At 43.0% G+C, this 17,239-nt stretch overlaps 1 protein-coding gene across 2 annotated transcripts in view; it reads right to left on the reverse strand.

The window, feature by feature from the left end:
• The window catches only part of LOC116967248 (tetraspanin-15-like), a 140,506-nt gene that overhangs the window by 56,694 nt on the left and 66,573 nt on the right, over positions 1-17,239 (reverse strand). For both annotated transcript variants that reach the window (XM_033013710.1, XM_033013709.1), the window contains exons 6-7: positions 7,273-7,323; positions 2,247-2,363 (exon numbers count right to left, since the gene is read on the reverse strand). In XM_033013710.1, the coding sequence (XP_032869601.1) occupies positions 2,247-2,363; positions 7,273-7,323 (168 nt within the window). The remainder of the gene's footprint in view (positions 1-2,246; positions 2,364-7,272; positions 7,324-17,239) is intronic.

The raw sequence follows: 17,239 nt of genomic DNA on the forward strand, positions 1-17,239 counted from the left end.
GTGCTGGCTCGAAGGGCCGAAGGGCCTACTCCTGCAACTAACTTCTATGTTTCTATGGATCACATGCAGGCAGAAGAGATTAGTTTAGCTTGGCATCATGTTCGGCCTGGACATTGTGGGCCGAAGGGCCTGCTCCTGTCCTGTACTGTTCTACGTTCTATGAAAAATGGTTAAAGTGGAAGTTCAAGAATAAAATACTTCGATCTGCAAGGATCTGAAGATGGGTTCCAACACGAAACGTCACCTATTCCTTTCCTCCAAAGATGCTGCCTGACCCGCTGAGTTCCTCCAGCATTTCGTGTCGGTCTTCGATATAAACCAGCATCTGTGGCTCCTTCCTACATATTTCAATTTGCAGTTGGCTAACTGCATTCCAAATCGAGCACTGCTTATGAATTCAGCTACAGAAGTGAAAATCGCCCCCTTTCCTCCTTTTAAATCCCTTCCATTGAAAACAATCCCTGAGGTCCCTTGACTCACCTACTCTAAGCAGCTCTGTGAAATTGCGAGAGTGTTTTAACAATTGTGGCTGACGCGCCTTCGTGAATGAACTAATTCACTGCAGGAACACCGAGTCCTGGAAACAAAATTTGTTCCTTGATATCCTTGATCCAAGCTAATTTGGTCTGTAATGTCACCTCCGGCAGCTCAAATATCCATTACACACATGTGTGAGGTACAATAACCTACAGGCTTTAAAACAGAGATAACATCCTATCCCTTTAGTGTGAACTCCTAATACAACTTTTATGTTGCTGCACGGCGGATTCATATCACTGAGATCATTCAGCACAGCCACATGAAATGAGAAACATTCTCTTCAAAAATGCATGACTTACAAAGCTCTGGAAGAAAGTGGAATTACTCAGAGGTGATTGCATTAAATAATAAGTGACTCTTGCTTTATCAACATGGCCCTTTCATTTTTTATTATATATTGACTGATTAGATTCTGCTCAGCATCATTGATGCCATCGCACTAAGATTCACACATTTCACGTTATCTGATGTAAACAAAGATGCTGGAGAAACTCAGCGGGTGCAGCAGCATCTATAGAACGAAGGAGATAGGCAACGTTTCGGGCCGAAACCCTTCTTCAGACTGATGGGGGGTGGGGGGAGAAGAAAGGAAAAAGGAGGAGGAGGAGCCCGAGGGCTGAGGGAGAGGTAGGAAGGGGAGGAGACAGCAAGGGTTAACGGAATTGTGAGAATTCAATGTTCATGCCACCAGGATGCAGACTCCCCAAGCGGAATATGAGGTGCTGTTCCTCCAATTTCCGGTGTTGCTCACTCTGGCCGTGGAGGAGGCCCAGGACAGAGAGGTCGGATACATGTTATCTGCATGCGTTTTTTTCAGGGTTAGAGCCACGAAGTAGTATCTCTAAATTCATCATCATCATCGGTGGTCACTCGAAACAAGTACGACTGTCCTCTCCATATGGAGGACGCCAGTGCGTGACTTTGTTTAACGTGGGGAGACTGGTGCACAGACAGCCACCACACGGTCCTTGACAGATCTGGGTCAGGATCCAGTGGCGTGGAGTCCAAGACGACCGGAGACCCTTTTCTGCTGCAGCCTTCATCCGCCTTCCCAGCCGTTGTGACGCTCCACTAAGGTCAGCAACCATCCTCCGCCTGTTCCACCGTTGAGGTCTTGGTTGGATTGCTCTTTGTCAGGGACCTCCCCCTCGACCTTGGGTGGTCCTACCAGGAGCATAGCTCCAGACGGCATCGCTCTTAGGATCTCAGGTCCACACAAGCTTCTCCACCACGACAAGGTGACAATCCGCGATGAATTAAAACCAACCCAACCCAACCATGTTAACAGTTAATAACCCAGTCCTACCTCATTTTTTTAGTTTAGTTTACCTACGAGTAAAAAAAGCATCGATTTTTTCCCATGGCGACTTATTTTTACTCGCGGACATTTTCTAACATATTGAAAGAAACGCCGCGACCTAGCTGAGGCCTCGAGTACGCGGAGACCACTCTCAAGCATGAAGGAGAGTTACGAAGACCTCCTACGACCTCGTGTCGACCATGCAGCGAGTATGAGTCGAGGGCAAACTCGCCAGAACTCGCGGATTAGGTCGCCCAAGTGGGACAGGCCCTTAAGCTGTTCATCACAAACACATGCTCCAAGACTCCTATAATAAACTCTGGTTACTAGTTGACTTTGACCTTTCGGAGCTGCTTGAACACTCTGTAGGACGCTGAAACGCACAAATATGGAGTCAAGAGATTACCTGTGGCAGCAGAATGGCAATCAGTATTCCCACTGTGGGGCCAATGTTGTCTTCAAACCACAAAGTAATGGCATCCACACAGCCTCGGGCATGGATGGTCGTGCCCACCTCAACACGCTGTGGGTGAAACAACAAAATCAACAGCGTTCAACATGAGAATTCCTCTTAAATTGTTGCAGAGACCTATGGACTATTTTTTAAATTATTTTTTGTATTTTAATTTTATTAGAAGTACATTAATGTGGTACCTTGTAGATACCTAATATATATTGACATGTTATATTTTATGTACAACTTCTTATTTTTTTTTTTAGCAGTAAAAGAAAGAAAAGAAAGAGAATGGTAGAAAAATAGAGAAGTGCGTGATACCGAACAGTGAGAAGAAGGAAAGGAGAAGAGAGAGAGAATAGAGAGAGAAAAAGAAGAGATAAAAAACAGGAGATTGAAGGAGAAATAGCTATTTATTATTCTTGACCACCCTTCACCCGATCCTGAAACAGTTAATTTCTACGGTTATGTTGCACCCATATGCTTGTAAGAAGAACTACGGACTATTTTACTTCGGAGTCACGCGAGTGATTCCATGAAGAACCCGCTCAGCACGCATGCGCGACATTGTGTTTTTCTACAAACAGATTCATTGGTTGATTACGATAACACACTTCCTCCCTCAAGGACTTCGGCAGTGCGTGAAATAATACCTGTTACACGGTTTGAAATCACAGAGCTTTGAAGTCTTCACGGAATCACTCAAGTGACTCCGAAGTAAAATAGTAAGATTAAACGAGAACTTACCAGTTTGAAGTTTGATCTGTATTTTATGAGGAGTTACGATGAGGGATTACGTGCCCTCCGCTCCCACCCTCAATAATATGGGTTAAACTGATAAACTGATGTCTCCTTGTCTTTACTATGTTTACTTCAATAACTGTGTCTATCTGTGATTCCACACCGCTGCTTGGAATTATGCCGCGCATGCGTGCTGAGCGGGTTCTTCACGTAATCCCTCAACGTAACTCCTCATAAAATACAGATCAAACTTCAAACTGGTAAGTTCTCGTTTAATCTTACTATTTTTGATCAGACATAGACACCAAATGCTGGAGTAACTCAGCGGGACAGGCAGCATCTCTGGAGAGAAGGAATGGGTGATGTTTCGGGTCGAGACCCTTCATCGGACTTTACTGAACCTTATCTTGCGCTAAACGTTATTCCCTTTATTCTGTATCCGTGCACTATGGACGGCTGGATTATAATCTTGTATAGTCTCTGACTGAATAGAATGTAACACTGTACCTTAATACACATGACAATAATGAACTAAACTAATATCTCATGCATGCATGCCTGCAAGTATATATACAATGTCAAACACACACATGGGACTATATCGGAAAATACACACCTACATTGTCATACAGTGTGGAAACAGGCCCTTCGGCCCAACATGTCCCATCTACACTAGTTCTACCTACCTGCGTTTAGCCCATTTCCCTCTAAACTCGTCCTATCCATGAACCTGTCCAAATGCTTCTTATACATTGCGATACTACCTGCCTTAACTACCTCCTCTGGCAGCTCGTCCCATATGTGTGAAAAAATGACCCCGCAGGTTCTTATTAAATCTGTTCCCCCTCACCTTAAACTTATGTCCCCTGGTTCTCAATTCCCCGACACTGGGAAAAAATTGTGCATCCACTCAATCTATTCCTCTCATGGTTTTGTACACTTCTATAAGATCACCGGTAGACACAAATGCTGGAGAAACTCAGCGGGTGCGGCAGCACCTATGGAGCGAAGGAAATAGGCAACGTTTCGGGCCGAAACCCTTCTTCAGACTCGTGTCTCTATAAGATCACCCCTCATCTTACAGAGCTCCAAGGAATAGGGATACTAATACGTATCATATCATTGGACATGGAAATAAAAGATGTCAAGGCAAACACCAATATATTGTTAATCATGCCATGTCCCTAGATGGTTGAACTTGGTGTTCAACGGTAGAGTCGCTGTCTTACAGCGCTTGCAGCGCCAGAGATCCGGGTTCGATCCTGACTACGGGTGCTGTCTGTACGGAGTTTGCACGTTCTCCCCGTGACTGCGCAGGTTTTCTCCGAGATCTTTGCTTTCCTCCCACACTCCAAAGACGTGCAGGTATGTGGGTAAATTGGCTTGGTAAAAATGTAAAAAATGTCCCTAGTGTGTGTAGGATAGTGTTAATGTGCGGGGATCGCTGGTCGGCGCGGACCCGGTGGGCCGAATGGCCAGTTTCCGTGTTGAATCTCTAAACTAAACTAAATTGGATCCATGTTCTCCATCTCCTGCTATGAACAGGAAGTTATTAACTTCTCTGAGGAGTCAGCAGTGGATGTTTAATCAAGGTTGCCAAGCCAGGTTGCTGTTGAAATGTTAATTTTGCTTTATTCATTTGAACATTAGCATGCCTAGTTGCAACTGCATGAAGCTGAAATATTAATTTGCCACAGTGCAGGTTAATTTGCCACACGCTGGAACATAAAGCTCAGATCAACCCGGACCTCAATCTCAGATAATTGCAGGTGCTGTGATCTGGAAAGCCATTCCCATCATATTTAGTTGGATTGCAATTCCCTGCATGGCAAGGAACCTTTGCTTGAGATCTGCCAAAGCTTTCTCGGGATTGACACAAAACGCTGGAGTAATGCCCCTGTCCCACTTAGGAAACCTGAACTGAAACCTCTGGAGACTTTGTGCCCCACCCAAGGTTTCCGTGCGGTTCCCGGAGGTTTTTGTCAGTCTCCCTACCTGCTTCCACTACCTGCAACCTCCGGCAACCACCTGCAGCCTCCGGGAACCGCACGGAAACCTTGGGTGGGGCGCAAAGTCTCCAGAGGTTTCCGTTCAGGTTTCCGAAGTGGGACAGGGGCCTAACTCAGCGGGACAGGCAGCATCTCTGGAGTGAAGGAATGGGTGACGTTTCGGGTCGAGACCCTTCTTCAGACTTGGAGTCGGGTCTCGATCCGAAACGTCACCTATTCCCTTTTACCCAGAGATGCTGCCTGTCCCACTGAGTTACTCCAGCATTTTGTGTCGATCCTCGGTGTAAACCAGCATTGACAGTTCCCTTGTACACATAATGCTTTTTTTGAGTTTAAGAAGGAACTGCAGATGCTGGAAAATCAAAGGTAGACAAAAATGCTGGAGAAACTCAGTGGGTGCAGCAGCATCTATGGAGCGAAGGAAATAGGCAACGTTTCGGGACGAAACCCTTCTTCAGACTGAAGGAAATAGGCAACGTTTCGGGCCGAAACCCTTCCGGGTTTCGGGCCGAAAAGTTGCCTATTTCCTTCGCTCCTTAGATGCTGCTGCACCCGCTGAGTTTCTCCAGCATTTTTGTATGCTTTCTTTGAGGACAGTTTCGGCTGTGGTATTGTGCCACTGCAGTCAGTCGGGAACGGTAGCCTGTGCACGCTCCACGCGTGTGCAGAGGCACAGCGGTGCCGATCTGCGTTTTACTTTAGTTTAGAGACACAGCGTGAAAATAGGCCCTTCAGCCCATCGAATCCGCACCGACCAGCAATCCCTGCACATTGCACACACACTAGAGGCAATCTACACATACACCAAGCCAATTCACCAACAAACCTGTACGTCTTTGGAGTACAGAATCACCGCCCTCTGTCTAAAGAACTTCCTCCTCTTCCCCTTTCTGAAGGTACGTCCTTTTATTCTGAGCTGTGCTGTATCTGTGCTGTTCAACTATGTTTACCTTCGAGTGCTTCCATCACATCCCGTTCTCTCCTCAAATCTAAAGCACTCTGTTGGCCCGACTAATCTAATCACTGATAAACTAATGTCACAGACGTTGAGGCTCGTGAAGATGGCACGTCTGTGTATAACGTGAATACACCTCCAATCTCTCGGCAACAATACCTAAATTGAATCTGGGTGAGTCCCGCAGAGAGCAAAAAACAAGTTAATCTGTGAAGGAAACCCAATTCAAAGACGCTGAAAGTTTGACTGAGTTTTTATAATGTTTTTATTTGTTCTCCCTGAAGCAGGAGGTTGCAGGATCGAGAAAACAAATTTAATCTGGGGGGAATGTCTGCTGTTGCTCTGAATTCGTACAAGTTTCAATTCAGTCTCGACAGAACCATTGTTAGCTCCAAGAATGTCAATGAGTCAAAGACTCCATTGTTTTGGTGAATTTTGATGAGTCCCCTTAAGTTTTGCATCAAATATGATAAACCTCGTAACGGGGTAATATTGGGATGATGTTATCTTCCATTAACCTTAATGCTGGATGTATCACTGTTAATTTACTCAATTAAAGCACATTTTCGATCCAACATTTGAAATGGCTGAGGACTGAGGGAATTATAAGTGGCACTGTAAATTTAATGTAGCTAACTAATGCACTCCTGGTCCAACTCCCACACAAAGAAGGACAATAGCTGCCGGCTCCCATATTAAGCACAGCAGCTTAGAATTCTGCCTCTTGCTTCTTGCTGGGCCTGTGAAAGTTTTGTCACTATGCAAACTTTCCCTCACTAAGTCTCACCAGTAACTAGGGCGGCACGGTGGCCTAGCGGTAGAGTATCTGCTTTACAGGACTTGCAGCGCCGGAGACCAGGGTTCGATCCCGACTACAGGTGCTGTCTGTACGGAGTTTGTGACCGAGTGGTTTTTTCTCCCACACTGTGTCACTTAATTGGCTTGGTGTATGTGTAAATTGTCCCTGGATGGTGTTAATGTGCAGGGATTGTGGTCGGCGCGGACTCGATGGGCCGAAGGGCCTGATCCCGCGCTGTATCTCTAAACTAAACTAAGCTATTCCTTTTCAGGCGTGTTCAAATCCCGATTAAAGATGATCTTCAATTTAATTCCATCCCATTGCAATAACTGATCAGATCCACTCACTGCATACTTCGAATTTCCCACAGATTGTAAACAGTAAGGAGCAGGAATGGACCTTTAAGCCCTTAAACCTCTTCACCATTCAATACCATTATGGCTGATCTGATCTTGAATGTAACGCATTCCTTACCTCTTGATGTAGTTTCTGGTATCCACATTGTGTGTTGATAACATCTCCTTCCTAGTGGGAAAGGGAGCAAAGTGTCACCAGCAAATCATTAACCACCTGATACTTTCCCTTTGCATTTAAGAAACACTTAAGCCCCTGTCCCACTTTACTCACGAATTTTCCCGAGTTTTCCCCTTGATTCAAACTTGGAGAATGTCCGTAGGAGCCCGTAGATATTTCGTATCGGCTCGTAATGCCAGCCGCAGGTACTCTGGGCATCAGGTAAGTCGGGACGTTTTTACAGCATGTTGAAAAATGTCCACGAGTAAAGAAAATAGCCCCGATATTATAAAATAACTACAGCTGGCATCAAGGGGAAACTAGGGAAAGTGGGACAGGGGCTTTAGACAATAGACAATAGACAATAGACAATAGGTGCAGGAGTAGGTCATTTGGCCCTTCGAGCCAACATCATGGCTGATCATCCCCATTCAGTACCCCGTTCCTGCCTTCTCCTCATATCCCCTGACTCCGCTTTTTTTTCTTTTTTTTAAAATTTTTTTTATTTTTAGAAGTACGGTAAATTACAATAACACACAACACATATATCTTAATACGTTTTTTGTACCGCTTCATTTTTTTTTTTTTTTAAAGCTTTAAGAAAAAGATAGAAGTAAGGAAAGTAAAGAAGGTGTGCTAGAGTCGTGAAGTGCAGGAGAGTGTTGGGAAAAGAAAGCCCCTTAGAAAAGAAGTTAGAGAAGGAAGTAAAGTAACAAAGTAGACCCTAGAAAAGAAAGAAAAAGAAAGTAAGGACAATCGCTCTATTATAACATTAAACTCCGCAGAAAGACTACCAACCAAGTCTGTTTTTGTTGTTTTATCTCCCAATGCCAGGTCCTGATACCATTTATTTATTTATTTATTTTTAAAATTACTATTGCACCTCATGCTTGTAATAGGTCCATAAACGTAGACCACGTCTTTTGGAATTGGTTTGCTTTACCTGCTAAGAGGAATCTCATCTCTTCCAGATGTAATGTTTCAAACATATTTGATATCCACATTTTTATTGTTGGTGTGGGCGCATTTTTCCAGAATTTAAGTATGAGCTTTTTTCCCATTATTAGCCCGTAATTGAGTAAATTCTTCTGATACACGTTTAATTCAGGGATACCTTCCGATATCCCAAAAATGATCCATTCTGGTTTTGGTACCAGTTTTATTTTAATTAATTTTGAAAAAATATCAAATATTCCATGCCAGAATTTTTGGATTTTTGTACAAAAAACAAAAGAGTGCGCTATGGTAGCTTCTTGACACAGACATTTATCACAGATTGGTGAAACATTAGGAAAGATTTTATTTAATTTAGTTTTTGAATAGTATAGTCTATGTAATGTTTTGAATTGGATAAGCGTATGTCGTACATTGATCGAGCATTTATGCACCTGTAGTAAATGTTTATCCCAGCTCTCTTTTGAAATTTTTATAGCTAATTCTTGTTCCCAGTCTCTTCTAATTCCATCTGTTGTGGGTATTTCTATGTTTAAAATGATATTATATAAGTACGATATTAAGTTAGCTGATTCCGCCTTTGTCTTCATTGCTTCATCCAGTAAGTCGGAAGGCATATTATGATAGTCTTTTGTGTATTTTTCAAATAATCACAAATTTGAAGATATTTAAAATATTGGTTATTTTTCAAATTATATTTCAGTTGTAGTTGTTGAAATGATAGTAATTTTCCCACTTCATACAGATCTTCGAGCGTTTTGATTCCCATTCTTTCCCAATGTATAAATGATTTGTCTATGATTGATGGTTTAAAACGATGGGTTATTGGCTATTGGTATTGAGAGAGATAGGTTTCTTAATTTTAGATTCTGTTTTATTTGTTTCCATGTTCTAATTGTGCTATGTATAATTGGGTTTTTATTATAATTTTTATTATTCAGATTTATTGGTGAGAGGATAATCGCTCCTATATTACTCGGGGAGCAATCCCCTTTTTCCATTACAATCCAGTCCGCCTGCTGGGCAGAATTGTCCAGCAGGTGAATCATATTTTTAATATTTACTGCCCAATTATAATACATAAAGTTAGGGAGCGCTAGACCCCCCCACTCTTTTCGTTTATTAAGGTGTGTTCTTTGTATTCTATGGGGTTTATAATCCCATATGAAATTTGTAATGTCTGAGTCCAATTTTTTGAAAAACTTTTGGGAGATATATAGGTATTGATTGAAATAGGTATAGAATTTGTGGTAAGAAAATCATTTTTATAGCGTTTATTCTGCCTATTAAGGACATCGGAAGTGTTTTCCAGAATTTAATCAAATTATTTAATTTCTTAAGTAGGGGATTATAATTGGCTTTAAACATATCCTGGTAATTTCTAGTAATTTCAATTCCCAAATATTTGAATTTTTCTGTAGCTATTTTAAAGGGGAATTTCCTGAGATGTGTTGAGTCTTTTGGTTTTATCGACATAATTTCACTTTTGTTCCAATTTATTCTATATCCTGAAAAGGATCCAAAGTCCTCAATTAAATTTAATATATTCGGTATACTAATTTGTGGTTTTTTGATGTACAGTAGTACATCATCGGCATATATGGATATTTTGTTATTTGAATATTTTGTATTATAACCGTAAATATCCAGGTGTGTTCTTATTTTTTCAGCAAGGGGTTCAATTACCAAAGCAAATAACAGCGGAGATAATGAACAACCTTGTCTATTGCCCCTTGATAGTTCAAATTTCGAGGATAATAAATTATTAGTTAGTATTCTAGCCGTAGGTTTGTTATATAATAGTTTTATCCATGCAATGAAGTTCTCTCCCAATTGGAATTTTTGCAATACTTTAATCATATAATCCCATTCTACTTGATCAAACGCTTTTTCTGCATCCAGTGAGATGATAGCTAACTCTTGGTCGTGAGATTTATGTGAGTGCATTATGTTAAGCAAACGTCTTTTTTTAAGAGCCCTATCTAGCTCTCTCTTGAAAGCATCCAGAGAACCTGCCTCCACTGCCCTCTGAGACAGGTACATGGATAGGACAGGTCCTACACATTTCGCCTGCAGGAACAGAGTTGGCCTGCTTCAGTGAGATCTTTACCTGTTGCATTTTCAGTGATTGTGGAGGAAGGAACAGCAGATGCTGGTTTAAACCGAAGATAAGACACAAAAAGCTGGAGTAACTCAACGGGATTGGCAGCATCCCTGGAGAGATGGAACAGGTGACGTCTCAGTTTGAAGGGTCTCAACCCGAAACGTCACCCATTCTTTCTCTCCAGGGATGCCGCCAGTCCCGCTGAGTTACTCCAGCATGTTGCAATCTATGGGTATTGCCTATGTGAGGTGTAGTGGAAGCCCAGAGACATTGCAAGCCGTGTCCCAGTTTAAGTGGATTAGGCCAGAGAGTGATGGACCCACTCGTGACACCAGCATCCTGTAATCTATAACAAAATTCAGCCAACCTGCCATTTCAATCTGTTTCCCTTTCTACTGGAGAAAGTTAAGCTGATTTGAAATGGTGCACAGAGACTAATGTGCCACTTAATCCTGTGCTTATTCCAAGAGGTCACGTTTTGGGCTTAATGGAATATTTGAGTCAGCAATTTATGCAAATTACAATTCACATTTTAAGTTTGCTTGTCGAACAGCCACTGATAGCGTAGCCGGAGAGGTGAATTTAACCCTTCGGCAGTACACTGTCAGCCACGATTAGATTTCCTTGCCGGGACACCCCTTGCACACCATTACTTCTTCAACGATAAACCCGTGCGTTTATGAGTTCGTAAGTCAACGGTGCAGAATTAGGCCATTCGGTCCATCGAGTCTCCTCCGCCATTCAATCATGGCTGAACTATCTGAAGAAGGGTTTCGGCCCGAAACGTCGCCTATTTCCTTCGCTCCATAGATGCTGCTGCACCCGCTGAGTTTCTCCAGCATTTTTGTGTACCTTCGATTTTCCAGCATCTGCAGTTCCTTCTTAAACAAATATCTTCCCCTCTCGACCCCATTATCCTGTCTTCTCCACATAACCTTTTTTTAAGTTAAGTTTTGTTTAGAAAAACAGTATGTAAACAAGCCTTTCGGCCCACAGAGTGTGTGCTGACCAATGATTTTTTGACACAGACCAGTTCTATGTTATACCACTTTTTCATCCAAACCCCTAACATTAGGGACAATTTTACACAGGCCAATTAATCTACAAACTTATCAGAGATTGTTGGAAATACTGAATAGATCAGGTAGCAGGGTTAACCTTTCATTAGAACTGAGATATTAGCTGGCCGATTAGGAAAAGGGGAGATGCAACGAGACCTGGGTGTCATGGTACACCAGTCATTGAAAGTAGGCAAAAGGTACACAAAATTGTTGGGGAAACTCAGCGGGTGCAGCAGCATCTATGGAGCGAAGGAAATGGTTGCATGGTTGCAATGGTTGCATTGAAAGTAGGCATGCAGGTGCAGCAGGCAGTGAAGAAAGCGAATGGTATGTTAGCATTCATAGCAAAAGGATTTGAGTATAGGAGCAGGGAGGTTCTACTGCAGTTGTACAGGGTCTTGGTGAGACCACACCTGGAGTATTGCGTACAGTTTTGGTCTCCTAATCTGAGGAAAGACATTCTTGCCATAGAGGGAATACAGAGAAGGTTCACCAGACTGATTCCTGGGATATCAGGGCTTTCATATGAAGAAAGACTGGATAGACTCGGCTTGTATTCGCTGGAATTTAGAAGATTGAGGGGGGATCTTATAGAAACTTACAAAATTCTTAAGGGGTTGGACAGGCTAGATGCAGGAAGATTGTTCCCGATGTTGGGGAAGTCCAGAACAAGGGGTCACAGTTTAAGGATAAGGGGAAAATCTTTTAGGACCGAGATGAGGAAAACATTTTTCACACAGAGAGTAGTGAATCTCTGGAATTCTCTGCCACAGAAGATAGTTGAGGCCACCGTTCATTGGCTATATTTAAGAGGGAATTAGATGTGGCCCTTGTGGCTAAAGGGATCAGGGGGTATGGAGAGAAGGCAGGTACAGGATACTGAGTTGGATGATCAGCCATGATCATATTGAATGGCTGTGCAGGCTCGAAGGGCCGAATGGCCTACTCCTGCACCTATTTTCTATGTTTCTATGTTTCTTTGAAACCAGAGCTCCCGGAGGAAACCCACTCGGGCACAGGGAGATTGTGCAAACTCCACACAGACAGCACCAAGGTCCAGATTGAATCCAGATGTGCAGTGCTGTGGGACAGCTGCGCCACTTTGCCACCCTGCGTGATCTGGTTGGAGAAAGCAACTCGATTCATTCTCTTACACTACTGGCTCAATAATAATCTGCAAAGCATCATGTGCAGATTCTGGAATATGTGCCAAGATGCTTTTATTAAATGCCACCTATGAAGCTCTGGCAAAATTAATATACACAGAATAAAACAAATATTGGAATGCGTGAATACAAACATGACAAAGGGATTGTTTCAATTATGAGGAATGTATGTTGTTTCAATCAAGAGCCAAATATAGTCAAACAAACTCATAAAAAGAAAATCTGACATTTAAACTGATTGGGAATAATTTTTCGAGATATCTAGCGCATCTATGAAGTCTATTAACACTATATTAGCATGACTTAAGGTTCAGAAGGAGATTTACGTCATAAAACAAGGTTAACTGCAAAGAATATGGTGAAGCAGGGCTGAGTATAAAATCCACAGGTTGTCAGGGTCAGAGCATTAATTAACATTGTAGAATCAGGTATGAAACTGGATGGCAATCAGGGTCAGAATTGGTACTTGTAATCCATGGATCGCTTGCGGTTAAAGCATGACTCAAACAAGTAGATTAGGGACAGAACAAGTATATTAGGGAGTGGAGAAGGGAGGAAAGTTTGATCCATCTACAGGACAGTTTCACTGTAGCTGGAGCCTGGAACATAATGTGAAACTATTAGTGTAAGGGCTGCCTTCAAGAAACAGCTCAGTCCATTAGAGATAAACTAATGATAAAGAATAGGTCAGTCTGGAAAATATGAATTAAACATGTAATGTATTATTGAAATTACATGAAGTGAGTTAGCTCAGAGACATTTCGTGATCATCTCCGATCAAAGAGAAAGGGGTATAAAAGAACAGAGAGCGAGAGAGCGAGAGAGGGAGAGAGAGAGAGAGGGAGAGATAGATAGAGAGAGAGAGAGAGAGAGAGGGCAGAGAGAGAGAGGGGAGAGAGAGAGAGAGAGAGAGAGAGAGAGAGAGACAGAGAGAGAGATAGAGATATAGAGAGAAGAGAGAGAGATAGAGAGAGAGAGAGAGAGAGAGATGAGAGAGAGAGGTGAGAGAGTGGAGAGAGAGAGAGAGAGAGAGAAAGAGAGAAAAAAACGTGTGAAACGTGTGAGAGACAAAGATGGAGAGTGAGAGAGGAACGGAGAAAGAGAGGAGAGACAAAGAGAAAAAAGAGAGAGAATGGAGGAGAGAGAGAGGGGAGAGAAAAAGAGAGAGAGAGAAAAAGAGGGGGAAATTGATAAAACTGAGGGACAAAGTGAGAGAGGAAGAGAGAGAGAGAGAGAGGGAGAGAGAGAGATAGAGAGGGAGAGAGAGAAATGGGCAAAACATGAGGGAGATAACGAGAGATGGGACTAAACTAACATCAATGCTGGCTGATTTCATTCCATGGGTCTATACTGGACACTTGGAATCTGCATTCAGCCTGACTAATCAGTACACAGTGGACACCATTGTAATCATGTGTTGTCTTTTCACTGAGTTGCTGGCACGCTACTGAATAGGAGCAAGCTCTACACTGTACCACGGCACATGTGACAATAATAAACAAAGCTAAATTGTAAAAACCCGGAGCCGCCGCCTGGCCACAGACGATCGCGACAGAACTGCGGCGAGCAGTCGGCATTAGTCGAACCCTCTTTTGATTTTATGCAGCAATTGAGCTGAGATCAAATCAGTCTGGCAGTCACTCGGATGCTTCAAGTGCAATCACGCCATTCATATTTCATCGCCAGAGTAGCATCTTGCAACAAGTGACTGCAATCTGCTTCCTATTGGAAAGTGCAATGCACTGACTCATTTCAAGGTTCTGTTTTCAGAACTCATTCATTCTAAGGGCACTCAGTTAAATCAAATGCCGGGACATGAATGGAATTCCTGGAAACATATTTCAATCAAGCCATTTTTGAAAAGTACTATTATCTGGAACATTGTAGAAAAGTCCATGAAAATGTCTAATTGGTATCATTGTGCACTGCCGGTAATGAGGTGGCAGATTTGTTCATGCCTACTCATTTGAAGGCAGCACTGAATAATACCACCAGCTTGTTCAATCAATGCACCACTAGCTCTGGTAACCATTCTCTTCAGCATCACCACCCTTACCAATACTATCCCCTTCACCAGTGCAGGCGAGGGAATCATTGCCAGAGGACCCTGTCCTTCTCCAGATGTTTTGGGCCCAGAGGACCTTAGAAACATAGACAATTAGGTGCAGGAGTAGGCCATTCGGCCCTTCGAGCCTGCACCACCATTCAATATGATCATGGCTGATCATCCAACTCAGTATCCCATCCCTGCCTTCTCTCCATACCCCCTGATACCTTTAGCCACAAGGGCCAGATCTAACTCCCTCTTAAATATAGCCAATGAACTGGCCTCAACTACCTTCTGTGGCAGAGAATTCCTGAGATTCACCACTCTCTGTGTGAAAAATGTTTTTCTCATCTCGGTCCAAAAAGATTTCCCCCTTATCCTTAAACTGTGACCCCTTGTCCTGGACTTCCCCAACATCATGAACAATCTTCCTGCATCTAGCCTGTCCAACCCCTTAAGAATTTTGTGAGTTTCTACAAGATCCCCCCTCAATCTTCTAAATTCTAGCGAGTACAAGCCGAGTACCTTGTCCTTCTCCAGATGTTTGTGTGTTTGTTTGTTTTTTGCACAAAGTCCGCGAGCATTGCCACTTTTCATTTCACTGCACATCTCGTATGTGTATGTGACAAATAAACTTGACTTGACACTGTGCTCCATTACTTGGAGCGACTAGCATCATAAGTTCATGAATGATAGGAGCAGAAATGATGGCCATTTGGCCCATCAAGTCTACTGCGTCATTCAATCGTGGCTGATCTTTCTTTCCCTCCTAACCCCATTCTCCTGCCTTCTCTCCATAACCCCCGACACCCGTACTAATCGAGAATCTATCTCAGCCTTAGAAATATCCATTGACTTGGCCTCCTTATGATTGCACCTCATGGTCTAAGACATGGACTGGTCACCACCAAAGGACAGCTGCAGATACTCCATCAGCCTCCACCAAGGAGAAACAGCATCTCCCTCGACTATCCCTCATGGATGCTTGTGTCTCAATGAGACCATCACACCACAGCTAGTAGCGTGCAAACAACCTCACTCACTCCCTATGGACCATCCTCTCATTCCAAAGACCAGTTGGCTAAATCTATGTTGCACTGTCCAAGGTCGGCATAACCTTCCTCAGTTTGGGAGACTAAAACCAAATGGCCCTCACTGCATAATCGCCCATCAAAACCCGGTATAGAAACTTGAGGCAGAGAAAATCAGCTGAATGGTGGAGCAGGCTCACAGGGCGAAGTGGTCTGCTCCTGATCGTACTCGATGCTTCCATGTTTCGCTGTCAGCTAGACTATCTTTGTCTTGTACTCCGCACCCTTGCTTGAAAAAGTTCACTTAAAAGATACAAATTCTTAAGACCATACAAAGCTTTAATTTAATGTCTGACGGGTGTGGGCCTAGAGAGCCAGAGGCAACAGTTTTACGTCTGAATCTCCAGCAGCACACACAAAGACATACTAGAAAATGTGAGTTTATATACGTACAGAAATAAAACCAATTGCATGATGTAATGTACAAAAACCATCATCCACCTCCAAATATGGAGTTGTTTTTCACTCTTTGCCAAAAGCCAGTCACCCCAATGGCATCCTCTGGGCCCCTTCTTATCTGATAAACCTCTTCAACTTACATAAATAAAACCTTGCAAGAGAGCTGTGAACTAAATTAAATTAAATTAAATTTCTTTATTTATATAGCACATTTTTAGTCAACTTGCATTGACCCCAAAGTGCTTCACATAATTACATCCACACACACAGGCAAAGGTGGGTGAAGTGTCTTGCCCAAGGACACAACGACAGTATGCACTCCAAGCAGGATTCGAACCAGCTACCTTCCGGTTGCCAGCCGAACACTTAGCCCATTGTGCCATCTGTCGTGCCTAACTATTCAACTTAAGTTAAAAAAACCCTTGTCACGATGGGAGTTGTCCATATCGCATGCATTACAATTGGCCTTTTACAACAGGAAAGCTTAAATATGACAACAATCAATTAATAACTAACTCTTTCCTGCTGTGAAACCTTCCTATATGCCTTCCCAACAGCCTGTCTATTCCTCAGGGTTTGTGAAACAATAACCGACAGACTTCTTCAGTCTGAGGAAAGGTCTCGACCCGAAACGTCGCCCATTCCTTCTCTCCAGAGATGCTGCCTGGCCCGCTGAGTTACTCCAGCATTTTGTGTCTACAACCGACAGACAATCTACACTGACGTAACCATGCAAGATATTGTTATGCTTAAAGGAGAGCAGAGCGCTGAAATTGGCTCTTCAGCCCAACTTGTTCGTGACGACCAAGATGTCCCATTTCTCGAGTCTCACCTGCCTGGGTTTGGCCCATAAATCCTCTAAATCTTTAAGAAGGAACTGCAGATGCTGGAAATCGAAGGTAGACAAAAATGCTGGAGAAACTCAGCGGGTGCAGCAGCATCTATGGAGCGAAGGAAATAGGCAACGTTTCGTCCCGAAACGTTGCCTATTTCCTTCGCTCCATAGATGCTGCCGCACCTGCTGAGTTTCTCCAGCATTTTTGTCTACCTTCCTCTAAACCTTTCCTGTCCAAGCACCTGTCCAAATGTATTTTAAATGTTTGTAC

Source organism: Amblyraja radiata, chromosome 39 (genome assembly GCF_010909765.2).
Source record: "Amblyraja radiata isolate CabotCenter1 chromosome 39, sAmbRad1.1.pri, whole genome shotgun sequence".
NCBI classification, from domain to species: domain Eukaryota; kingdom Metazoa; phylum Chordata; class Chondrichthyes; order Rajiformes; family Rajidae; genus Amblyraja; species Amblyraja radiata.